The sequence below is a fragment of the Alternaria ventricosa genome (assembly GCF_023758065.1).
Source record: "Alternaria ventricosa strain BMP 2768 chromosome Unknown scaffold_33, whole genome shotgun sequence".
NCBI classification, from domain to species: Eukaryota; Fungi; Ascomycota; class Dothideomycetes; order Pleosporales; family Pleosporaceae; genus Alternaria; species Alternaria ventricosa.
Window position 1 is genome coordinate 126,548 of NW_026055713.1, and position 23,641 is coordinate 150,188.

The window sequence follows — 23,641 nt, forward strand, 5'->3', positions numbered from 1 at the left end:
TGCAGACTGTACTCTGAACTCGAGTTGCCTAGGTTGAATGAGAGGATGAGAGCTCGCGTTGGAAGTCAGCCGCTAGGCTTCCAGTGAGATGGATGCGCGCGCTGATTCGGAAATATATGTTGTTTGCTGGTTCTTTTTACCACTATCAATGTAGTTACTTCGGTATGGAAAGTAATGGCACCTATCATCTCAACCCATCCATCTCCAAGCTCACATTATCCGCTCTCGAACCATAAACACCACCATCCAAGATCCACTGCTCATTGTCATCGTTATCATCCTGCACGCGACGCCACGTCTGCTTCCTGCCCCCTTCACCCGCATTCTCCTTCCCTTTACTCTCCTGAACCTTGATAGTTGGTCTAATTAGTCCACCCAATAGCGGGTTCTTGCTGAACGCTCCGCTACCACTCGATAGCGTATTCCCTTCTTGGGGCCGTTGAGTAGGTTCTGGTGGCTCATCTTCGCTCTCGGGTGTAGCCGGCCTCTCGGTAGCAGCCATGCGCTTGACAAGCTTCTTGCCTGAGAGGTCGATGCTGGCGACTACTTTGCGCTTTTCGTACTCTGGGCGCGCATTCCAGTCTTGCTCGCGCAGTGCTTTTTGCTGGCGCTTGAGTTGCATGGCGCGTTCTTGGGGGCTGGCCCACATGCTGAGGCCGGCTGTTGTGGTTTCAAAGTCGGCGGCTTCGTCGTGGACTTGTGTTCGTTTGGCGTTTTGGGCTTGGAAGGCGAGTAGCTTATCTCTGTGTTGTTTTGCTTTTGCGAGCTTCTCGTTCTCAGACTCGACGTCCGAGGCGGGATTGGAAGATGCGGGTGTTCCTGTGCGAGGTGTTGAGAAGGGGCGTGGTGCGAGCGAGACATCGGCACGCTTTTGGCCGGCGTTGTTGGCGGCCATCTTCTCTTTTCCGCGCTCTTCGCGGAGAACGCGCACCATGGATTGGATGTCTTGTGCACTGAACAAGGCCGAATTGCAGAAGGTGCATGGGCCGATGCCTTCTTTCACGCAGATGATCTTTCCGCAATTCAAGCAGTTTGGCGCAGCTTCGAGCAAAGGATGCCTGGTAGCCATGCAGTTACATTTCCGCTTGCTGTTGTCTTGTGTGGCAAGAGTAGGGTTCGTCTGGATCTCAAGCGCTCTGATTGCGGATTCCAGATCATTGAGTGCCGTCGAGGCACCATGCATAGGTGTGCCACCAGTGACATTGACCTTTGCCTTTGCCTTTGGTTTCGTGTCAGAGATGAGTTGGCCTGGAAGTTTCTTTGCTGGTTGCGGAGCAGGCGAGACACCACGAGATTTGGGGGTCGATGTCCCCGATGACGTAGTGAAGGTTGGTAATTGTAATCCATCGGGTTGTTCTGATAAGCCGAACTTAGCAGCTTTGGGTTTTGAGCTACCCGCCATGTAATCCTCTTCATCTTTCTTGAGGTATGCACCAGATACGTTGCCGTAGTCTTCTACCTGCCGCGGTGGCGGAAGTTTGTTCAGACCAGGCTTCTTCTTCTTTGGCCTCGCTCGCGGCACTTCCGAGACGTCATTTGATGCCTGGACCTGACCAGAACCATCGGATGGCTTCGACTTCCTCCGGTTATTAAATGAAGAGATAAACTCAAGTGCTTGCGGGCTGTCGCCTAAGAAATTCTGCAGATGGTCCGCTGCTTCTTTGGGCGATAGTGACTCAGTATATGATATTAGTTGTTTCAGTGACTCATCGTCTAGAGGAACAAGCTTCGATAGCTGGGGTAATGCCCAGGTTGAGAGATCCATGTTCTTGTTGATGAGGTTGTGGTTGCCAAACATCGGAATAGTTCGTTAGCTGTGAATCATCACTCTGAGCTAGTAGCTGTGGCGCAGGTGAGTGGCTGGTGTGCGGTCCGTGCCCCAGAGTTCACATGGAATTCCAGCTCGTGGGGAAGCTGCCATCACAGTCCTCATACCCAACTACACATTCACCATGGCTACCGACATCGCACTCGATACCACTATTGTACGTGAACCTTCTCATACGATCAAGACCCTTACTAATCAGAGCAGGGCACCATTGTCATCGAACTCTACAACGACCACGCGCCCAAGACATGCAAAAACTTCTCGACGCTCACGCAGCGCAACTACTTCAACGGCCTGATCTTCCACCGCATAATACCAAACTTCATGATCCAAGGCGGTGACCCCACGGGTACAGGACGAGGAGGTGAGAGCATATATGGAGACAAGTTCGAAGACGAGATCAGCCCCCAGCTCAAGCACACCGGTGCAGGCATCCTCAGCATGGCCAACTCCGGTCCCAACACCAATGGCTCCCAGTTCTTCATCACATTGGCGCCGACTCCGTGGTTGGACGGCAAGCACACGATCTTTGGAAGGGTCAAAAGCGGGATGCAGATTGTGAAGAAGCTGGGCTTGGTCAAGACCGACAAGGAAGACCGCCCTGTTGAGGAGGTCAAGATTGTCAAGGCATACCTCGTCGACGACGGAGCTATGGCGATGCAGCGATACTAGCGCGGAGGAAGGGGATCAGCGAGGCGCCGACGCGATCGCATAACAGAGCGCATCAACGCGACACTCAATGCTTGAACGTGAGTTACTCAAAAAATGAAATGTAGATTAATTACTCATACGTCCAACTAGTTCAAAGCCCCGTTCGGATGGATCAACACCTTCGTATACCCCTCGATCCTCTTGTCAAACTTCTCGTATGCCGTCGGCGCGTCGTCGATGTTGATCTCGTGCGACACGACGAAGCTCGGCTTAGCCTTGCCCGATACAATCATGTCGCGAAGATACCTGTTGTACGCCTTCACATTACACTGCCCGGTGCCAAGATGCAAGCCCTGCCGTCGTTAGTGGTGGATCACGACCACGAGACACGAACATACCTTTTCGAATAGCTTGCCGAACGAGATCAGAATCTGGCCCTTCTTGCTCTGCTCATCTGGAGCTCCAGGGTCGGCCGGAACATACAAACCTGGAATACCCAAGCCTCCCGTTGGCCGGGTCACCATGATCAACTGGTCCAAGACGACATTCGGCTTCTCCTTGCTACCAGACGCGTCCACGGCTTGATAACCGACCGCGTCGACAGCGCGATCCACCATACCGTCATTGAGCTTGATGATCTGCTCAACCGGGTCGCTCTTCCTGAAGTCAATAGGAATGCATCCAATCTTCTCCGCAGCTTGCAGTCGCTCAGGCACTGTGTCGACTACAAAGACCTTGCTCGCACCTCGTAAGATACCGCTATAAGCCGCCATGAGACCAACAGGACCCGCGCCGAACACCGCGACGCTTTCGCCGGACTGGAAGCCAGCGAGCACCAGCCCATGCCAGCCCGTTGGGAATATATCTGCTAGCAGTATGAAGTCGGCTTCGTGCTCGGTGCCTTTGGGCAGTTTCAGGGCGTTGAAGTCGGCGAAGGGGACGCGGAGGTATTGCGCTTGGCCGCCCTGATACGGGCCCATGGCTACGTAGCCGTAAGCACCGCCGGCGAAGCCTGGATTTACTCTGTTCTGTTGTTAGGACAGACGGTGGATAATTCGATTGAGCCTCGACCTACCCAGTACAAAACGCCGTCTTGCCCTCTTCGCAATTGCGACACCTGCCATCTGCGACATTCTACGATCCATCGCGTTAGCCCTCCGCCACCCGCACTACATCTCCACGGAACACTCACAAACGGCAACACAATCCTATCCCCCTTCTCCAAAAGCGTCACGCCCGACCCAACCTCGATAATCGTCCCCATATTCTCATGACCAAACACCAGACCCGCTTCAGCAGCCGTCCGACCTTGATACATATGCAAGTCCGACCCGCAAATCGCCGCCGTCGTAACCTTGACAATCACATCATCTGGATGCTGTATCTTGGGCAGCTCGACGTCCTTGACCGAGACCTTGAATGGACCTTCGTAGTGCACTGCTTTCATCTTGTCGCTGGACATTTTTGGGGATTGGGGCGCGCGTCGCGTATAAGCAGTTTCGGGGGTTCAAAGGTATAAGATACAAGATACAAAGATACGATGAGTTCGTCACGACAATAGAACGAGGTGCGCGTATATTGTGAAGAAGGAAAAGTCACAGTGGACGAAAGGCGCGTTGATTCTACGATGGCACCAGACCCAGTCTATGATGTATGACGACCCCTCATCTTCGGTACTTGCAAGCTTGCAGGAGTCGGGTTGGGACCAGAGCGTCTGGCTGGCGTCATTATTGAGGGGCTGACAGCGGAGAGAGGGTCGATCAAGTGTGGGGTATGGGTTCCGAATCGGAAAGGGCGTTTCGGAAACTAGCGCGTTGCGTCGAATGCGCTCGAGATCACTTGTATCCGCGTGGTCAGTCTTTTTCGCATAGTAGGGAAGCTTAGAGGATCGGTCACGCCGATGTTTAGGTCCTCTACCATTTTTAGACTTTAAGCTGTCTAGAGCGGAAGAGAACCTAAACATCGGCGTGGGAGGTCTTGCTTGGTTCTGTATTGTGCGGAAAACGTGGAACGCTGATCGACGTCTGAAGTCTTCTGTGACGGATCTTTTGTGGATTGGGATCATGAGCAAGAGATAAGGAGAACCTCACTGCAGAATTCATGCTTGCTCATTCTGAGCGAAATGTAAAGTGAACACCTTTTCAAGATTTCTAGCTTCCTCGGAGCCATGACTCCTGTGATGTGATGTGTTCGAGAAAAGGCCATCATCGTAAGCAGAGTCGTATGAGCAATGTAGTGCCCAGATGGGATATCCCGAATAAAGTCCCGTCCAAACTCCAAATTCATACCGCAGTCCAGAGAGATACGGGAATGATGATACCCATCTCACAACCGACCTCCAATACAACCCACCTAAACCAACCCAACCAAACTCTCATTCAACCTGCTCAACCTCCCCCTAACCTTCTCCACCCTCTCTCCCACCACACTCGCACCTCCCTTCTCCTTCCCCTCAACACCAGCTTTCTCCTCAACCCCTCCCATCCCCCCCTCCACAGCCCCCTTCCTCCCCGCCTTCTCAAACCTCCTCCTCCACATCCCCCTATAATTAACCACACACTGCCTAACCCAAACACTCCACCACACCTCCTCCGCCCACCGCACAAGCACCCCATCCGTGGCACCAGCATACTGCGCATCTGTCCACGCCATCGTGAAGTCCTTGTCGCGCGGCACGGAAGCCAGGAAGGGTGTGCCGGTGGAAGCGTCGAAGTGTGTCCAGCGGAAGAGACAGAGGAGTTTGGCGGAAGCGGACATGTTGGGTGGAGGGGGGGAGGGAGTGAAGGGGAGGGGTGGGGTAAGGGGGAGGGAGGAGACGGTGAGGGGTGGGTTTGGGGAGGAGGTGGATGGAGATGGGGAGATGAGAGGGGGGACTAGGGTTGTTGGTGAAGTCGGTGAAGCGTCGAATGGTAAACTCGGTGTGAGCGGTGGTGTCAACGGGGGTGTCATCTCCCCCGTGGTTGTGGGTTCGAGATCGGGGGTCTGCGGCTGAAAGTATTTGACTATGATGGTTGGAACAGGTACGTCACTACTCCATCCATTCTGACCAGTTGGAATGGCTTGCGTGATGAGCTCGCGCAGTCTCTGCTCTTCGCGCTCTTTGACCCATGCGGCGCGCTTGGTGTAGTATTCACTTGCGATGTGGGGGAACATGGTGAAGACTTTGTTGCGGACAGCTGTTCTGGTGCGGGTTTGCCATGCTGGGAGGGTTTCATCGATGTCTTCGCCGGATCTGCCGTTGTCTTGGCCGTTTTCTGGACCGTGCCGGACGTGGTGGTAACCAGGGTAGTGCTGCGGAACCCATTCTTTGATGAAGTGTGTCCAGTACGGTGCGCGGTCTTCGAGGCGATCGTTGTACTTTTCCTCGGCTAGTCGTGCGGCGAAGTGGCCTGGGTGGAAGAGCCATGAGCTGGCCAGGTACGTGTAGACTGGATCTAACATCAGCAAAAGTCACAGACAGCGCCGATCAACAACTCACTCTCCTCCTTAGTCCCGAATCCCCCATCCAAGATCCTCCAATCCAAGCCCACGATCCTCAGCGCATCTTTCGGATCCTTGCTAACCCACACCATGCTACCAGGAAAGTTCGTTTCTTCCATCTCTTCAACACGGACATGGACACCCTCAGGATCCATGGTAAGACCCAGTGGTTTGACCATACTGCCGATCATCTTGCTGTTGCTTGCATAGTTGAGCTCGAAGTGGCACCAGTGGAACAGCTCCGGCTTGAAGCAGACCTTGACGTCGATCTGGATGAAATAGTTTTCTTCGCCGTGGGGCGAGTCGATGGCGAAGTACATGCAGTCGGGGGTAAGATAACCCTGGCGCCCATGGGTGGTGTCGAGGACGTCTTTGATGAGGGATACGGTGCTTTGCCAGGGGAATGTGTCGATGGTGGTGGTACCTTTGAAGTGGAGAGGGGAGCAGACTAGGAAGTCGACGTCGCCGAAGTCATCCTGTGGGTGTTAGCAGGTGAACAGCGTGTGAGATGTGTAGTCATACCTTGCCAGGCATCTCAGTCGGTACCACGACTTGCGCGAAGACAGTCTGCAGCAAAGCTTTCGTCTCTGCTTTCACCTTTTCGTAGACAGCTGGTGAAATGCGAGGACAATACAGTCCTTTGAAGGCGTGCCCGCCCATCTTGTTCGGTAGCTGACGAAGAGGTAGTGACAAGTGTTGGTCTGATGCTTCTCAGATCGTGTGAAGTGATGAAGTCGAAGTGACAAAAGATGATGAGTGGAGAGACTATAAGAGAAGTCACAATGCAATTCATGGCAGTCTAGCGTACTGCAAGACGAAGTAAAGGTAAGAGCAGCTGAGCGGTGTCAAGTGCAGGTAAGAGAGTATCAGGCGACAAGGCAGGTGCCCAGCGTAACAAACACCACGAATGTACGATGTCTTGTTACCATCCAGCCTTTGACTTTACCCTGAGCTGTATAATGGCGTTGGTGTCACGCCAAACAATAGACCACCGTGAACCTGTTGTTCTATCTCCATTCTGTCGGGACATAACTGGACCACGTAAGACTGGACGGACGTGAGCGCGATCTTCGCGAGCTGTAACGATCCATACTGTGACTTACAAGTCAGAGGTAGTACATGATAGAAGCGCTCGCTGAGACTTGGCGAGGTTGCCATGCTGCACCCATATCAATCTCAGGCATATTGACATGTGCACTCCTCAATACAGAGTGCGCCTTGCCCGCAGCCTTGCAGCCTACCTCCCCATAATCCTCTGCGTCGCATACTTGTGGCGTTCGAAAAATGGTTGGGTGAGGCAGCTCTGTGTCACCCTCACCATCACCGCTCCTGCGGCGCAGCAGTGCCACAAGCGCTAAGCCCGAACACATATCAATATCGCACTCACCACCACCACATCTCCAACCAACTCCCATCGTAGCAGCTGGCAACATGGCAATGGCACATCTCCAAGCACTTCTCGCCTGCTTCCCCTGCGGCGCCGAGGAGCCAAAGCACACCACTTACCCCGACGAGAAAGTCGCCTTGCTCTCCGCCGATACCTCTGACGCCCGCACTGCCGATCACATCGCAGGTAATGTCGTCTACGCCCTCTACCACACCGAGTTCACCGGCGACGCCCTGCGCATGCACCTGGACTCTATCGTGGGCGCTTCGGGCTGGCGCACCAACATAGCGCAACGCGTCCTCGAGGATCTCACCGCCGCCCTGCAGGCCCCTCGCGAGAAATTCAGTCCCGCCTTCTCCGCCGCCTGCGACAAAGCCTGGGAAGCTGCCCAAAGCATCGAGGGCTTCGTCATTGAGCACCCGGTCACGTGCACCGTCATTGCCCTGGGCGTCCTCGCTATCGTCGCGCCGTGGGTGTTGGAAGCGCTTGGTTTTGCTGAGATGGGGCCGGTTGAAGGTACGTGTAGTGTGAAAGTGTGAAAGTATGGGTGTTACTTCCTCGTTTCCAGTGCCTTGGGAATTGGGAATTCGGGGATGAAGATGCGACAGTACGTTCCGTGGAAACCTTCCAAAAGCAAAACAACTCCTCATACAACTCGTGACCCAAGAAAAGCGGTTGGAAGGAAAGGACACGGAAATGCAAGCGAATCACGAATCAACAGGAAATAACACACCTGGGAATAACCGCTAACGCAATGGACTGTATGCAGGTACCTTCGCCTCATACTGGCAGTCCACCTACGCCAGCCTCGTACCAAAGTCCTCGCTATTTTCCTTCTTCCAGCGGTTAGGTATGACCAAGTGGCATTGGTTGCTCGTCTAATCGTCTAATCCAATTCATGGACCGGATGAGGGGTTCGTCGGCTTCGGTTCGCTCCTTCCTTTCTCGTCTCGTCTCGTGGTCCTCCTCAAGTGCTATTAAAGCGAACAGACCACTTTTGTTAGTTGTGATAAACGAGATCAAGGAACTTGGAGGAAGGAAGCGGGGAAAGCACCAGAATGAGCGGCAGATGACGCAGTTGCGTATAGGTCGAAGGATTGGAAGGATTGGGATGATTTCGGGGGCTGCTCGCGTATCTTGCATGCATGATGCACGCGTGATGGCCTGGGATTGACATGGTTGGCATTGTGCTGTTTGCTGTCGTCAGTCAGTCGTGGGTAGTAGGGCGCCTAATCCCGAATCCAATCCTTCCAACTTCCCCTCCTATCTTCCAATGTCCACGTCCTTGATTAGTAGTTCGCCACCTAAGGCAGTGACATGATCCTGAGGCTCTGCTGTCATCGCAATTTCCCCACACACCGTTCTACGTCATCCCACAGAACGTTCCGTCGAGCGGAGCGACGCTGTCGGAACAGGCAATGTTTCGAACTCAATGAGCAATGGCAATGCGAAGCGAAGCGCAAAGTAAAGAAAACGGTTCCCGCAACCCGCTTCCCGCGCTGTCACTGTTACAGGTGTTTGCGACAGAATACCAATCATCCAACTTTAATTAAGATTAATCATGGAAACACAGACGCAGACAAAGCGCACAGTGTGTGGAGCTCCAGGTTAAGATTTCCGCGGGCCACTCGGGCTGCACCGCAGAACAGAAGCTTGGAAGGACGCGTACGTACGCGCCTACGCTAGGGATAAACGAACGCGTCCTGCGTCTCCTGCGTCTTCGAAGCTTCTAATGCGCGTCGCGTCGCGTCGACGCTAAGATCATCTGGACCATCCATGGATCTGTCACAACACGTTACGCGACACGGTAGATGTTTGGTACGGTAACACCTCCACCCACACCCCCCAACCCAACCCCACGCGCCGCCCGCAGATCGACACGGGAAGAGGCGCCAGATCATCCATTTGTTACAGATCCCAACGGCTGCGTTGCTTCTGTGCGTTCGGTCTCGTTTCTACTTTCTGTTTCGACTCGCTTGCTTTCTCTGCACGCGCGTTTGTTGTTCGTCCGGTCGGCATCGCACTACTATGCGGCTGTACGCTTTTGGTGTGAAACACGAGGGTGCTCGCCCTGGGACTAGCGCGATTTTGACTGCACAGAGCATCAGAGTGCTTTGGGCGGGTTGGTGCGACGCTGTGGTCGCTTGCAGCAACCCAGTCGATCATGGAAATAGAGATGATGGAGAGGGGAATAAGAATGGTGGTGATGGCGATGGTAATGGTGTTGGGGAACCACACGTTCGGTACATGGGCACAGGCCTCACGGCTGCTCAGAAAGAATACTTGACCAGCGACAGCGATCTGAAACGAGCGCTTCCTATCGGTCCAAATCGCGATAATGGAAGCGAGATCATCTTCTTTGGGAGCACGATGCACGATGGATTGAGGGGGTATGTGTTGACAGTCAAGAGAGGGGAGGAGGACATCGACCGGAAAGCAGCGGATCAGACGGTCGTCATGTTTGGTACCGACCTCGAGATCGAGGACACTGGCGTACCAGACATACAAACTTTCACCATAAGCGATCAGGTTGAGATCGTGAAGGATGTGAAGATCGGGAGTGAGGGGCAAGTACTGGTTTACCTCCAGCATCGTTCCGCGGCTGTGGAGTCGGTGGTGCGGGTCAAAGACTTTGCGGCTTTCCGGCGTTATCTCGAGGCCGGTGAGATGGGTGAGGGGACCGGAGTCACGGTCCTTCCTTACGAACTTCACGACCCCCCGCTGTTCGCTGGGAATGCTACGACGATGACTGCGCTAGATGTCGATGGGCACGTTTGGACGGAGACAAGGGATCCGAGGTATGAGAAGTGCTTGGGCCGACCGTATGATGCTGCTTTGGACATTGCGCCCGTGCCTTACCTTGAGATGACCTACGTCACGAAGGTGGCATCGGGCGGGTACATGAGCGCGGCGTTCGACTCGGACGGCGAACTCTTCTTATGGGGTCAGGCATGTCCTGGGTCAAATGGTGAATTGGACGTGCTGAATGGCAATGCTGAAACGAGCGCACTGGTAACGGGCATCAGTGCTGATGACGTTCAGGATGAGTTTGTCAAGTGCTTGGACGTGCGGATAGATGGTCAGGACGCAAAGGTGTATGATGTAGCGGTTGGCCATGGCCACATCTTAGTGGCAGCCCAAACGTGTAAGACGGAAGGAAGGGTCAAGAGAGTTTTGTTCGCGGCGGGAGACAACAGCATGGGCCAGCTGGGTCTAGGAACGGACGCGGACTTCAAGAAGAGATTTGAAGACGTCACAGCGTTGCGGGATGAGCGAATTGTCCAGTTAGCGGCAGCTGGATGGTCCACGTACGTCGTAACACTTGGAGAATAACTATCTTATATTGTCGGGCTTGAAACACCCAGAGAAGTACCAAACTAGGTATGCGGGGAGGAAGCAAAGTGTATGCAACAGTGCGCATCTGTAGGAAAACATGACATCAGCCTCAGCTCAGTAGGGAAGGCCACAACCACGCGGCGACACACCACAATCGTACGAAACTACTCTCGTCCGCTTCGCAGGCCCTGGCTCAACGTGGAACACTGGGCCCAAAGGGTCAAGTTGCCCATCCACGATGTCTATCGGCGGCGGTGGAGGTGGCAACAGATTTGGCGAACCGGGCTGAACAGCAATCTGCGTAGTGACAACAATGGAGCCAGCTCTGCTCTGGATAATTGGAGGAACGAGTACAGACTGAGCTGAGACCTGAGAGGCTCTGGACTGAGTCTTGGATTGAGTCTTGGATTTGCGGGTGCTGAGATGGATGAGCCGGCGCGGCAAGATGCAATCGAACAAAGGACGGAGATGAGGCAGACATGCTACAATGATCCCAGTACTTATCTGGGCGATTGCCCACATCAGAGTGTTGCCCATGCCGTACGTTACGTCGCCTTGGTATGCGACATCGGCCAGTGAGTCGACGCGAAAGGCACCGATAAACATGTTGCTACTCACGTTAGTCATGACAGAGAGAAGATAATTCCTGATCGCACAACAACCCAAATGCGAATATGACCGACACAGCCACTCTGTGGGATAGGCGCAGCCTCAGATGCCAGACCACATAGTGCGGAAGACACCAGATGACAGAGTCTAGGACTACTCCCAGCACCGCTATGGTGACCACACATGGCTTCAGCCGGAAGCAGTGCCGGGGATCCTCGACAGGTAATGTGTAGTTGTACTTGAACGGCCGACAGTGAAGCGAGATTACCATGACAGAGGATAGACCCAATGCGACTGCCACGATGGAACAAAAGTGAGCTGTGGTCGGATTAGTAAACATGTGGATACCGGATGGTGGTGGATGTGTAAGGTTTGACAATACCACCGTATCTCAGCCAGCTGTACGTCTTGGTGTATAAGGTCCGAATAAAGAAGACGAGGATCGCGCATCGAGTAAAGGCTGTGCCTATGGCTAGTGGGAGCCGGAAGAGCCACAGTATCTGTACGTGTGAGCTCTTGCCTCACTATACGAAAGTCATCCTACTATCAGCGTTCGCTTGAGCTCCGTCATGGTAGCTGTCATCATTTGTTCACGGACAAGACTAGCAGCCATTGCTTCGTCGCATTAGCAACACAGTATGAATCGCAGACGTGGGCGACTCGCAAACAATAAACATTGCCATCACCACGTAGAGAAGGAGCTACCCGACGTGGTTAGAGAGTGCCTTCTGTATAGGGGTCAGGCCATACCAGGGCCAACACCAAAAACGTATCATCAATAGTCCATGGCAGTAGTCGCGTTCGCTTTGAGTAGAAGCGCGCCAGGATAAAAAGCAGAGGTAGCACCGAGAGAATGACAAGGCCCGCGATATAATTGCCGAATAGCATGGGTTGGTCGGATCGTGCCGACTCTAGGAAAAAGGACCGGCGGGGTGTGGTGGTGGTGCCCTAGGATGCGGTCGAACGCATTACGTGAGATGGGGTGAGGATGCAAAGTTAGATGGGCGGATAGGTGTCGCAGTAGATGGTGAGGTGGTGAGAGGTGGTGGTGGTGGGGGGATCGATGATGGGAATGTCGCACAATGGCATACCTCATGCGGAGCTACTGCCGTCGAGGGTGGTGAAACAACTGGAGACACAGACAGTGCAAGAAGGTGCCAGCGAGAAAGTGAAGCAATCCGGGAAGGCGCCGCCGTTGGGCAGGCAGCCTCTGTGGTAGCGACGCGGCGAGGCTCGGACGGTGGCCCGGGGCGTCGTGGTTTCGCATGTCAAGCAGAGCTGTTCGGGCAAATCCAGCGCACCGTGCAGATCAGGCTGCTGCATGCGCACAACTCGTGAACGCGGTGATGATGTCAATCGTGGAAAAAAAAGATTCGGTGTTGATTCCCGGGCGACCAAAGCTGCATGCGGAAACAGCCCGACATTGCCAGGAAGCGACGCTTGGACGGGGGTAAGATGAGCACCAGGGCGCAGCCGAAGCCTTACAAGGCGACGAGAAAAGCAAATGAGGGGTGAGTTGAGAGTTCACGAGGTTACCAGTGAGTCGCAGAGTGCAGTACAAAGTAAATTGTCGGTGCGACAGTTTCAGTCTGACAGCTGAGGCTATCGGAGGGATGCCGCCAGTGATTACGGTATTGCAGCCACAGTCGGACCTATCGAATCCCACACGGCACCGGATATCCGACCAAATGGCATCGGCACCGAGGGTATGACTCTTCAGGACCCTGGAAATCCAACTCTATCGCGGGTTTCGTGATGCGAACGCGTTGCTCAGCCTCGGACCAGTGTCGCGTCTGCTCGAGTCGGCCCGGCTGTGCTTTTTTCGGCGTACCTGCTCTAGCACGGCGCACACTCACCCACCTCGGACAATTACGAGAGCGCCCGTGTAGGCAGCGCAGGTGAGGTGTAATTCCTACATCACGACGACGCTGGGTACGCGAACCGCCGTTTACATGTACAGCAGAGTTTCGCTTGCGCGGCCAGTGCTGATCGATCGCACTGATATCTTAGCTGCGGCCAGTCAGAGACAGATCGTCGGGCCAAACGCATCAGTGGCAGGGCTGATCAGGCCTTGGAGAAACAGCACAGCGAGGGAAAAAAGCAAGGGTAGCGTCGATCATGATCACCACGACCTCACGCAACAGGCCTCGTTTGATGTGGGTACGATGGTTCACGCAGGCTGTCGCGGCACGTCTGCGCAGGCCCTCCACCACCGCTGACAGGCTGCGAGCTTTCTCACCATCAGGCGCTCCAACGCGAACCCTCCATGGCAAAACGGAGATTCCGGTGCTTTGCCACGACGGTAGCAGACGGCGCATGACAGGCCGCACGCCCTCTCGGCCCCCATTGGGCAGCGCTGCGAAACGCCAGCGGGATCCGGCAGATGGGTGCACGCCATCCAGGGGTGCAGCATAGTTCATCCTGAGCGTGCGCTTTTCCAAGGCCGTGCAAGACCCACCCATGTCGCTGGTCGAGGGCTGTAAACGTCATGTGCCCGTACGCCTGCCTGCCAACTCGTACTTTTCGGCTTGGGCCCATAGGAGACACTTTTCTTGTCGGGCTAGGGCTGCCTGGGGCCTGGGAAGCGAGATGGGCCACTAATGCCATCCTGACCTGATCCGTCGACCGTTTTTCTGGCTTCAAAGTAGCCTTGCCATCCGTTTTACACGCGGCAACTCTCTTTTCCTTTTGCTCCGTGGACCAGCACTGTCACAACACCCCCTGGACGTCTGCCCTCAACCTGCACTGTGTATTTAGGACTCTTCGCTCCCAGCATCGACTCACTCCGCGGCTCTGCGGCCATGCACTAGCACCTCTCCCGCTCTATCCGGACTAATATACACCATGGACTCCCACCACTCTTCGCCATCCCCTCGCAGGGCGAGCCCCCGACACAGCATGCAGAGACAAAGAAGTAACTCGTTTCCCATTGTTGAGGCTCTGGGCTGCTCAACCCCAGAGGCACTCCTTATTCTTGCTGAGGGCAGAGCCGCCGTCCGGAAACGCCGAGCTCGACGCAACCAGTCCGTCGACGACGAAGTCAACCGTCTCTTCAACCCCCAGGACCACCTCAAGTTTCTCGAAGGCCTCGCCGCCCTACCCACTCCTCAAGATCAACCATCTCCCTTTGACGCAAAATGGTCTCACTCTCGCATGCCATCCGATGCCACGGATAACAGCACTTCGACCGTGGTCCCACATGTAAACGATGGCGAGCCTCGGAATCTGTCACCCACGCTAGGCGACTATTCCGCCAACCTTGCCGCTTTCATCAAGAACCAGCTCAAGTCAATACCGACGTACCAATCCAACCACCGCCCCACCTCATCCCTCTCTCCCCGATCGTGTCCGGATCTATCGTTTCCTCGAGTGCCGTCGTCGCCAAACCCAAATGGACGCCGCCAGACGGATGGACCAAAGGCCATCGAGATACCCCCGGTGCGGCCGCCGATGAAGAGTCAATTCTCCGCCTGGAGCTCCACCGACGACGACACGGATGACGAGGCGCTTCCCCTCCCGGAGTATACCTTTTCCAGCGAACAAGGCCCCAACTCCAAGGGAAGCAACTTCACGCCGTCCATCCTAGGCTACTACGAGACCTCGCACCACAATTCGTCGTTTCTATTTTCGTCGACGCCGCTAGAGGAAGATTCAGAGCCCACTACGGCTAAAGCTTTCAAGTTTCCTGACCCGTCAGCACTACCACGTTCCTCACCTGAGGAAGAGCACGATGATGACGAGGACGTCGCCGACTACCCCTCCTCGTCTTGCCCCTCGCAACCTCAGCTCACCTCGACGTCAGCACCTTCGTATACCTCGTCTTCGGTGTCGTCGTCCTCGTACTTTGACTGCAAGCGCCTGGCCATCACCCCGCAGATGAAGCAGGCTGTCATCGCGGCAGTCACGCCACCAAAACCACACAACAAGAGGCTTACTGCTGTATCGCCTTGGGAGGGCAATGCCTTCTCCAACGTGCACGACGTGTACGTTGAGTCACAGCAACGCGTCAACGTTGACGGCATGTCCTTTGACATGCTCCGCGACCTGAACGTCTCCAGCAGGCTCACACCCTGCTGATCCCATCACTACAACTCTTTTTCCTATCTCCCTGTCTTACTAGCGTGCGCGTTCGGGGGCGTTGATGTTGTTGTTGTTGCCCAAAAGCTGTGGTTCAGCCGGTCTAACCACACCCAACGGCCTATTCCTTTTTACCTTGCTTCTTCCCTGTCTTTTGCACGCAAAATATCCCTCTTGTAATCCGGTTGTCTCTCGGGCGTTTCATACAAGCATTTCATCAGACTGCTAAGCTTTTTTCCTTTGTTTGCACAAGTGGGGTGTTTCGGCTTCTTTCTCGATTTAGCACATTCGGCGCTCTTGCTTCCTTTTTTTCTTTTCCCCTACACGAACTTATCCTTTTTCTTGTGGGGCGTCTTTCTAGCACATCACGAGTGTACGCGACACACGAACTCCATTCTTTATAATCTAGGGAGTGGAAAGAGGAAGTTCTGGAGAGATTGTTGCATTCCATAAGGAAGGCAGAAAGAGGAAGTTCTGGAGAGATTGTTGCATTCCATAAGGAAGGCAGAAATATAGCAGAATGCAAGCACAATAGCCAGGCAGGTGGCAGTGGATTTCGGACTATAGTTTAGCTTGAGATGGAAACAGAAGAGTACACAGCATACATTTGCAACACACATATCAATACACACTCGGTAGCAATACAAACACACACTTGCGCATCTACTTCATGCTTTTTCTCTATTGCTACTACTGCGTCTATTCCAGTCCTTACTGACCTTAGTATTTGAGTATGCAGGCTACATGCTTTTCTCCGCACCTTTATGCTAATATTAACTACCAAAACCTGCCATACCGAGTACCCGGGTCAGGCCAAAAAGACACGCTGAATCATGAGACACGGCAGTCGCACGGATAATTAAATTGATTTAGTTGGATTTAAAGCGGTGAAGGAAGGGGGAAACGTGCAAGGATGGGTGGGGGAGGCGGAGGGGCGGTGGTGGAAGTCTAGCACCTAAGCAGCTTCTTCTACAAGTCGATGCGATCTTCTCTTGCGCTCAACAACGATCGAATGCGCCTTTGACTCAGACTAGGGCGTGGTCTTGCGTGAGGGAAGGGGCGCGGAACATGCAAGGGCCCGCTCGTGCAGGCCGATCTGGAGATAGGGTGGTCTGGCCCGTCTGTCTGGCCAGGCCATGCACGAACGCCGATCAGGGTGTTTGGCTGGACGCGATGCGGCGACGTCATGTTTGATTGGTTTGCATGCTGGATTTGTTTGCGAGGGACGCGACTCTGCCGTATTGTCGCGTCGTTGTCTGGATGCGCGATAGAAGTCGCTTGGTAGAAGAATGTGGAATGTACTCTGGTTACTTCCACACTCATTGACGTTCAAAGTCTTTGTGGTTGGTCGCATATAGGCCACGTTGAGAATTATCGAGCTCTGTAACCCTGGGTTCACCAGCAGCCTCCCCACCACCACCACCCACTCTCACTCCTCCCACATCACCATATAAATCCCCGCCAGCCACCTCCACCTGCGGGAAACACATACATACGCACCCTTCTGCGCACCATGGCAGACACAGAGCCCAGCCTCGTCGCCAGCGCCCTCGGCACCGCCGCCTACGCCTTCACGAAAGTGCAACCGCTCCTCCCCGTCTACTTGCACATGATCCTCGCCTCCCTCTTCCCCATCTACGCCGCCGCCCACGCCTCGCTAACCCGCCCCTCCACCGCCGCCAAACCGCCCAAGAAAAGCCGAAAAGACACCGGGCGCGCCGCTGCAGAAGATGAAGACAGCGACTCTGATGACGAGGATGAGGAGGATGAGCCGGAGAACGAGATGGAAGGGCTGTCGCCGAGACATATTATCCTCTTCCCGCTTTTCGCGGGGATTTCGCTGGCGACGCTGTATTTCTTGTTGAAGTGGCTTAAGGATCCGAGTATATTGAGTAAAGCGCTTAATGCGTATTTTGCTGTGTTTGGGTTTTTCGCGGTGACGAAGTTGGTGGGCGATGTGTTGGATATTGGGCATTCGATTATATTTCCGAGGAGACATGTACTGCGAGGCGCGCTGTACCATGTTGATGGCAAGGCGGGGAGGGCGGTGCCTGTCGCGGGCAACACCAAGGTCAGCGGACCTATCACCAGCCCGTTACCCGGTTTCTTCGCGCGCATACCGCTGTCCGATGGAGCGAGACAATGGCTCTGGGCTGACCGCGCGATGCCTTCCAACAAGTGGACACTGAAGCTGTATCTTGAGCGTGCGCTGGCGGGCAAAGCTCGAGTAGGCGCGCACACGCTGGTTGGTGCTGTGGTAGCGCTGGCTACGCTCGTCTACTTCAACCTGGTGGACAAGACGTGGTATCTCACGAACCTACTCGGTTTCAGTTTCGCATATGGCAGTATCCAAGTCATCAGTCCGACGACGTTTGCGACCGGGAGTGCGATACTAGTCGGCCTGTTCTTTTACGACATCTACATGGTCTTCTTCACGTACGTACTTCTCCTCCTTCACCCGTTTCCACCGAACACTGCTAACATCACTTTTCTTCTTCTAGTCCTCTCATGGTAACAGTAGCATCCTCCCTCGACGTCCCCATCAAACTCATGTTCCCCAAACCCGGCACCGCAACCACGCCCTCGGGCAAGAACGCCGCTGCCATGCTCGGTCTAGGCGATATCATCATCCCTGGCCTCATGATAGGCCTTGCACTGCGCTTCGACCTCCACCTCTTTTACCTCCGCCGCCAGAAACGCGTCCCAGCAACAACTGAAGGAGGCGAGGACACAGTTGTGAAAGCAGAGTTTACACCCCTGGCCGGCCGGTGGAGCGACCATTTCTGGACGCATTCACTCATGGGACGCCCGCTGTGGTCTTCTACCGCACCCCAAGCCAACGAGAAAGAAGAACCGCCGTTTACATTCCCCAAGACGTATTTCCACGCCTCGCTCGTGGGCTATGTAGGCGGTCTAGTCGCCACGTTCGCCGCGCTGCATCTTATGAACCACGCGCAACCTGCTCTCCTCTGGCTCGTCCCAGGCGTGCTGCTCAGTCTCTGGGCGACTGCGCTTGTAAAGGGGGAGATTGGTCTGATGTGGCACTACAGCGAGGAGATTGTGGAGGAAGCGACCGAGGTGGGCAAGGAAGCGACGAAGAGGACGGGGCAGCTGTTTAAGGAGGATGGTGGGGATGCGGTTAGGAAGCCGGCGACGGGGAAGTCGAGGAGGCCTGAACGTGAGGTTTTTTCGTTTTCTATTGAGGGGCCGCGGAAGGTTGGGTCGACGGCTGGGGGGAAAGAGGATGGGAAGGGTGAGGCTGGTGTGGAGAAGGAGGGGAATGGCACGACTGTTCCTACGACTGTGAAGAGTCAAGTTTGGACTGGTTCTGAGGCGCATACTTCGGCGAGGGAAGAGGGGGGTGTTGAACCTGCTGGGAAGAGACTTAGGGTTAGGTAGGAGAAGGGAGGATATGCGAGAAAGAGGGACGAGAAAAGAGAAGGTTATGTTTGACAATACATCTTATGCATAGCGATGGAGTTTGGGAAAACTGGCATATATCGTCCTGCAAGACAACTTTTACATGCTCAGGTCAGATCTTTGATGAACTACGGGATTATCCCTTCATCAATCCATCTCATCTACATCAACAATCCCCCCTTGTAACAGCCACACTTTGCCATTCACCCCTTCTACCCTCATTCATCCTTCCTCCCTTTAAACCGCACACATCCACCGCATCAACACACATCCACCGCATCCATCATCATCATCATCATCACTTCCCACACCCCCCGCATTTCTCCCCACTACCACCTTCCCCGCGGTTGATATGTGAGCAGTGAGGACATAGCCACTCGGACATGTGTGACATGCTGGGATTTCGATGGGATGGAGTTGATTTGGGAGACGGGTATTTTGTGAGTGGCTGGATGATGCTTTTGAGGCGCACGATTTGGTTGGATTTTGGGGACTTGCGGGAAGTTCGGGGAGTTTTCATTCTTTGCTTGGTTGGTTGCTGCGGTGGTTGTGATTTGGAGGGGAGGTAGGTAGGTAATGGTGCAGGGACTGGGAAAATTGGTGATACAGGTTAGAAGGGTGGGAAGTTTGGGTTTGCGAGGGGTGGATATGTGAAGGGGAGGGACATTGTTTGCTAGAGATGAAAGCTTGGTTGTGAGTGTGGCACATTGTACATATCGTCACTGCGCCACAAATCAAGGAAGCGAGATATGGCATGGATGAATCGGCATGCCCAGAGCTTGTTTCGATATCAAATCAAGACATCTTGACCATGTACCAAGACACCTCCTCTAGCAAGTCGCAACCTCTTCAGCCTCCACATTCACACCCGCCTTCCCCTTCCCCCCCATCTCCCCCTTCAACCCCCCCAAAAACCCCGTCGAAACATCCACCGCCGAGCTCTCCCTGCCAAAACACCTCACCGCGATTTCCACCTCCTTAACCGCACAAGCCACAGCCAAATCCAACCTCCCATGCCTCCTCCACCCCACCGCGGCATCATGCCACGCAAGCCCCAACGCCTCCCCCACCAACCCCTCCTCTTTCAGCAACCTGCACAGTTCCAACGCGGCCTTCGGCACAGGCCGTCTCCACAGCTGGCGCCGCCCCGTCCGGATCCGCGCGTCCAGCACCACCATTCGCGCGCGCCGGGTATCGCTTACGGGGGTGGGGTCGCTGCATGCCGGACAAGTACATATAAACCCGTAAGAAGAGAGTTTTGCGCGCCGTGATAGGGTGGTTTGGTAGGGGCGCTCGTAGCTTAGTTTGATTTGGGAGCCTGAGGGGATGGGCACGATGGCGTGGATTGTGATTTTTGCGGTGAGTGGGTTGTAGGCGAAGGATGCGTTGGGGATGCAGCTGTGGTTGAAGCGTGCGGCGAGGGGGCAGATGGATGTGTTGGAATTGGTTTGCCAGGCGTTGGAGTTGAAGATGTCGATTACTCTTGCCTCTTCTTCTTCTTCTTCTTCTTCTTCTTCTTCTTCTTCTTCTCCATTCTCTTTCAATTTGTAGGTTTTCTGGGCGTACAGAGATAGATACTGGGTTTTTTGCGAGGAGTCCAATGAAGCAAAAGCTGAGACTACGGCGCTGTTGCTGCGCGGTTCTGCGACGCTGAATAAGGGTGTTTCGCTAAGAATGAGCGTACCCGGCAGGATGGTTGTGGTCGCGAAGCAGCCTAGTCCTTCGCCTGGGGAGGCGCGGACTGTGTATACGCTGTCCATTGTGATTTTTGAGAGATGGTTGTGGCTTTATTAGTTGCGTCTCAATCTTTGGTCCGCGGTGAGAATTTCGATTGTAAGTGTATAGTTGCTGCGGTAGTGCAGCTTGGTGTTAGAAGATACATTGTGTTCGATATGTGCGTGTACGATAATTTGGTGGCGGCTGTTGTGGAAGTATATGGTAATCGGAGGCAACAGTGTTTTGCAGCTTTGTCACCTTCGTGTTCGGCCGTGCCTGTCGAGATGGATGCGAACTAGCGTGGTGACGTCATGGGTACGGCTACTTTCTTCTCCTGCGCGCGTGGATAAGTCATCATGTGGCGTCTTCATCACGAAGATTGAGGTATTTCGACTGTGTTCAGATTGGATTGCGCGTGAGTGATAGAGTGTCAGCATACGCGCCCAACGCGGGACGCGTCGTTTGGGCATTGCGGGCCCGCTGCTCCCTTCCGTATACTGCCGTCGTTCCTCCTTGATTGTCACAGCGGGGCTTCAAGTTCGCAACGACGAGTCATTTCTTTTGTCGTTTCCTTGAACCGCGCCCGGTCCTTCTTTCGTCACTTCCATCTCTCCTCTCGCTTTCTTTTCGTTGTTCTCATTACACTCTCTTCGTTTTGACTACTCCATCCCGCGGCGCGATGTCGGACTTCCAGGATCCCATCGACAATCGCATCAAACGCGAGCCAAGCGACGAACCACAGGGACGCGTCGACAACTACCCACAGACCTACCACGGTTATGATAGCTATCATATTAGACGTGCGCCCAGTCGTGAGCAGCAGGAACGTCCTCGCAACCACTGGGGCGACGACATCAAACGCGAAACAAGCCGGGAGCGAGACGACCGTCCAAGCAACCGCTGGGGAGATGAACGCAGACGCGAGCTTAGTCGTGACCGACATGATCAATCACGCGACCGCCGGGTCGATGATCGCAGGCGCGACCGCAGCCGTGATCGCGAAGACCGTTCACGTGACCGTCTGGATGATAGGTCATGATAGACGCGATTCGAGGCGCGCATTCGATGATCGACAACGCGATCGCTCAAGAGACGGCTTCAAACGTGAACCCAGCTATGAGTATGAGCGTCGTCCACGCAGTCCTTTGGGTGATCGGGATGAGCAACCGATATCCGGTCGCGGTGACAGCAGCGACCGTGAATGCAGCCCTTTGACTGGAGACGATGAGCATGACGATCGAAAGGACAGCACGAGGAGCATTAGACGCGACTTGACCAAGAACTACACCAAAGAGAACGACCCGTACTGGTACCCCGGCAAGGTATAGAAGAGAGACAAGCTGAGTAACATGTTGCATGCCTAACCAACACAAGGGAAAATACTCGCACCCCACCAAGATGCCCTCTCAGAACCCGCACGACCCCAAACCACGCAACCCGAAGCGCACCCAGAGCTGTCGCACCGAATCGCCCGGACACCGTCACGAACGTATCGAGCGGAAGCATGACCGTCGAGAGGACGAAAAGGAACGTCTGCTTAATGGCGACATTGGAAGTAATGAGTCCATTTGCTGCCTTCTTCTATATCTATACGATTCATTGGCTAACCGTACTGCCCTTTTACAGCCCCGCCTCCCGACGCCGGTCCCAACTGGGCAAAGAACCGTATTGCGACTTTGGAAAAGTACGCCAAGAGGACAAAGAAGAGGCACAAGAAACATGAAAAGCGTATGCGCAAGGCAGGAGAGCAGACTTAGGCTTGAGAACAGAGCAAGGAGTGCGGTAATCCGTGGGGATCAGAGCTGGATGCTGAGCGCGTAGAGGCGGTTCGCTCAGATCACGGCTATGCTAAGATAGCAGCGACATGTATTATCTCGATATACTTTTGTCGTAGCTATTACGAAAAGGATTGTCGTCTCAGAGCCTATACTGTCAACTTTGGACTTTGCAGGTCGAAAAGACCTCCCGCCGTTCGTACAGAGCGGGCATTTCCCGTGCTCGTCGTCGCCTTTGCCTGTCTCTGCATCAACGTCATTTTCGTCAATGTGATACGCAACAGTGCGAGGTACCGTCGGGCATGCTTATGCATCCCTTTTCGCATATATCATACGATGGGAATGCTAAGGATACCTGTCTTGGAAGGTGAAATGCAACATCGCATGCCGGATTCCCGCTGGTTGTCGTCATCGAGGTTGCTGTACTACACCATGCGTGTCGATCGGAGGTGCTCACACGCACGGGATTTCTCTACAAGGTCGACAGGGAATCTTTATATGCAGTCTCTCGCGTAGTATTGGAAAGGATAACGAGAAGGTTCAAGTGCGACAGGCTGATTTACAACCCTGGAAATCTGCGTTCAGCGCTCGCTACATGATGGGAAGAGATATCACGTATGCTCTTCTACATACAGACATTTCACAGGTTCTACTCAGCAAACGAGACCTGCCCCTTCGAAAGAGCGGTGTAGACAACCCCGGCGTCTACATTTTCGTTTCAATATACAAAGGCATGATGTTGCTGCTGTACTACAAGCGCTAACCGATGTATCCACGACCAGCTCCGCGGCAACATCACCAACGACCAGAAACGCCCTCGAGGTCAACAGTATAAGAACACGTCCTCGCACGCAGGTAATGGAGGCATCACGTTCATCACACGATACAACTCCTGCACTACCAATCTTTACATAACCACTCACTCCAAAACTTCCCTCGCCTAACCATCCACCATGTCTGGTAATAACAACAACAACTCCGGCAACACCGGTGGCTCCAAGGGCTCTACCCCAATGGGCCAGTCTGATGCTAGCAGGATCCAATCCTCGCAGGTAAGGCACTCTATCATGCTTCGCTGAACTTTTTATCTGTTACAATGCTAACATTCTCTTCACCTAGGCCAAGTCCGGCGGAGACATGTCTTCCGGCGGCTTCGCTGCTCGCGCCCAGGGTGCCGGAGACCGCAACGCGAACGCTGGCGGTCAACAGAGCGGCGGCACCAAGAAGTGAGATGTCATTCGAGGCACACTCTAAGAGCGACTTAAGACGGAACGGAAGGGACTTTCATTGAGGGAGGGCTTACTGTAGGCATTCAGAATGTCTACGCGTTAGCTTTGATCGGGAGTAGATAGAACAAAATGT

At 54.2% G+C, this 23,641-nt stretch overlaps 10 protein-coding genes across 10 annotated transcripts; 7 read left to right on the forward strand and 3 right to left on the reverse strand.

Moving 5' to 3' along the window:
• Window positions 1-184: 184 nt before the first annotated feature.
• J4E93_010625 (uncharacterized protein) lies at window positions 185-1,798 on the reverse strand (the record flags this gene model as incomplete). The annotated part of the gene is made up of 1 exon (XM_049348503.1): window positions 185-1,798. The coding sequence occupies one exon, from the start codon at window positions 1,796-1,798 to the stop codon at window positions 185-187; it is 1,614 nt and encodes a 537-aa protein (XP_049194340.1).
• Window positions 1,799-1,952: 154 nt separating this feature from the next.
• Window positions 1,953-2,500, forward strand: CYP1 (heme binding; the record flags this gene model as incomplete). The annotated part of the gene is made up of 2 exons (XM_049348504.1): window positions 1,953-1,985; window positions 2,033-2,500. The coding sequence occupies 2 exons, from the start codon at window positions 1,953-1,955 to the stop codon at window positions 2,498-2,500; spliced, it is 501 nt and encodes a 166-aa protein (XP_049194341.1).
• Window positions 2,501-2,625: 125 nt separating this feature from the next.
• Window positions 2,626-3,941, reverse strand: J4E93_010627 (uncharacterized protein; the record flags this gene model as incomplete). Its single annotated transcript, XM_049348505.1, has 4 exons — window positions 2,626-2,832; window positions 2,878-3,502; window positions 3,555-3,613; window positions 3,672-3,941. The coding sequence occupies 4 exons, from the start codon at window positions 3,939-3,941 to the stop codon at window positions 2,626-2,628; spliced, it is 1,161 nt and encodes a 386-aa protein (XP_049194342.1).
• Window positions 3,942-4,831: 890 nt separating this feature from the next.
• Window positions 4,832-6,619, reverse strand: J4E93_010628 (uncharacterized protein; the record flags this gene model as incomplete). The annotated part of the gene is made up of 3 exons (XM_049348506.1): window positions 4,832-5,907; window positions 5,958-6,435; window positions 6,482-6,619. 3 exons carry the CDS (start codon window positions 6,617-6,619, stop codon window positions 4,832-4,834), a joined length of 1,692 nt encoding a protein of 563 aa, XP_049194343.1.
• Window positions 6,620-7,390: 771 nt separating this feature from the next.
• Window positions 7,391-8,228, forward strand: J4E93_010629 (uncharacterized protein; the record flags this gene model as incomplete). Its single annotated transcript, XM_049348507.1, has 2 exons — window positions 7,391-7,862; window positions 8,116-8,228. 2 exons carry the CDS (start codon window positions 7,391-7,393, stop codon window positions 8,226-8,228), a joined length of 585 nt encoding a protein of 194 aa, XP_049194344.1.
• Window positions 8,229-9,593: 1,365 nt separating this feature from the next.
• On the forward strand, window positions 9,594-10,679 carry J4E93_010630 (uncharacterized protein; the record flags this gene model as incomplete). Its single annotated transcript, XM_049348508.1, has 1 exon — window positions 9,594-10,679. One exon carries the CDS (start codon window positions 9,594-9,596, stop codon window positions 10,677-10,679), a length of 1,086 nt encoding a protein of 361 aa, XP_049194345.1.
• Window positions 10,680-14,189: 3,510 nt separating this feature from the next.
• Window positions 14,190-15,368, forward strand: J4E93_010631 (uncharacterized protein; the record flags this gene model as incomplete). Its single annotated transcript, XM_049348509.1, has 1 exon — window positions 14,190-15,368. The coding sequence occupies one exon, from the start codon at window positions 14,190-14,192 to the stop codon at window positions 15,366-15,368; it is 1,179 nt and encodes a 392-aa protein (XP_049194346.1).
• Window positions 15,369-16,881: 1,513 nt separating this feature from the next.
• J4E93_010632 (uncharacterized protein) lies at window positions 16,882-18,767 on the forward strand (the record flags this gene model as incomplete). Its single annotated transcript, XM_049348510.1, has 2 exons — window positions 16,882-17,804; window positions 17,870-18,767. The coding sequence occupies 2 exons, from the start codon at window positions 16,882-16,884 to the stop codon at window positions 18,765-18,767; spliced, it is 1,821 nt and encodes a 606-aa protein (XP_049194347.1).
• Window positions 18,768-21,529: 2,762 nt separating this feature from the next.
• Window positions 21,530-22,261, forward strand: J4E93_010633 (uncharacterized protein; the record flags this gene model as incomplete). The annotated part of the gene is made up of 3 exons (XM_049348511.1): window positions 21,530-21,826; window positions 21,879-22,059; window positions 22,131-22,261. The coding sequence occupies 3 exons, from the start codon at window positions 21,530-21,532 to the stop codon at window positions 22,259-22,261; spliced, it is 609 nt and encodes a 202-aa protein (XP_049194348.1).
• Window positions 22,262-23,232: 971 nt separating this feature from the next.
• J4E93_010634 (uncharacterized protein) lies at window positions 23,233-23,509 on the forward strand (the record flags this gene model as incomplete). Its single annotated transcript, XM_049348512.1, has 2 exons — window positions 23,233-23,331; window positions 23,399-23,509. 2 exons carry the CDS (start codon window positions 23,233-23,235, stop codon window positions 23,507-23,509), a joined length of 210 nt encoding a protein of 69 aa, XP_049194349.1.
• Between the last annotated feature and the right edge of the window lie 132 nt (window positions 23,510-23,641).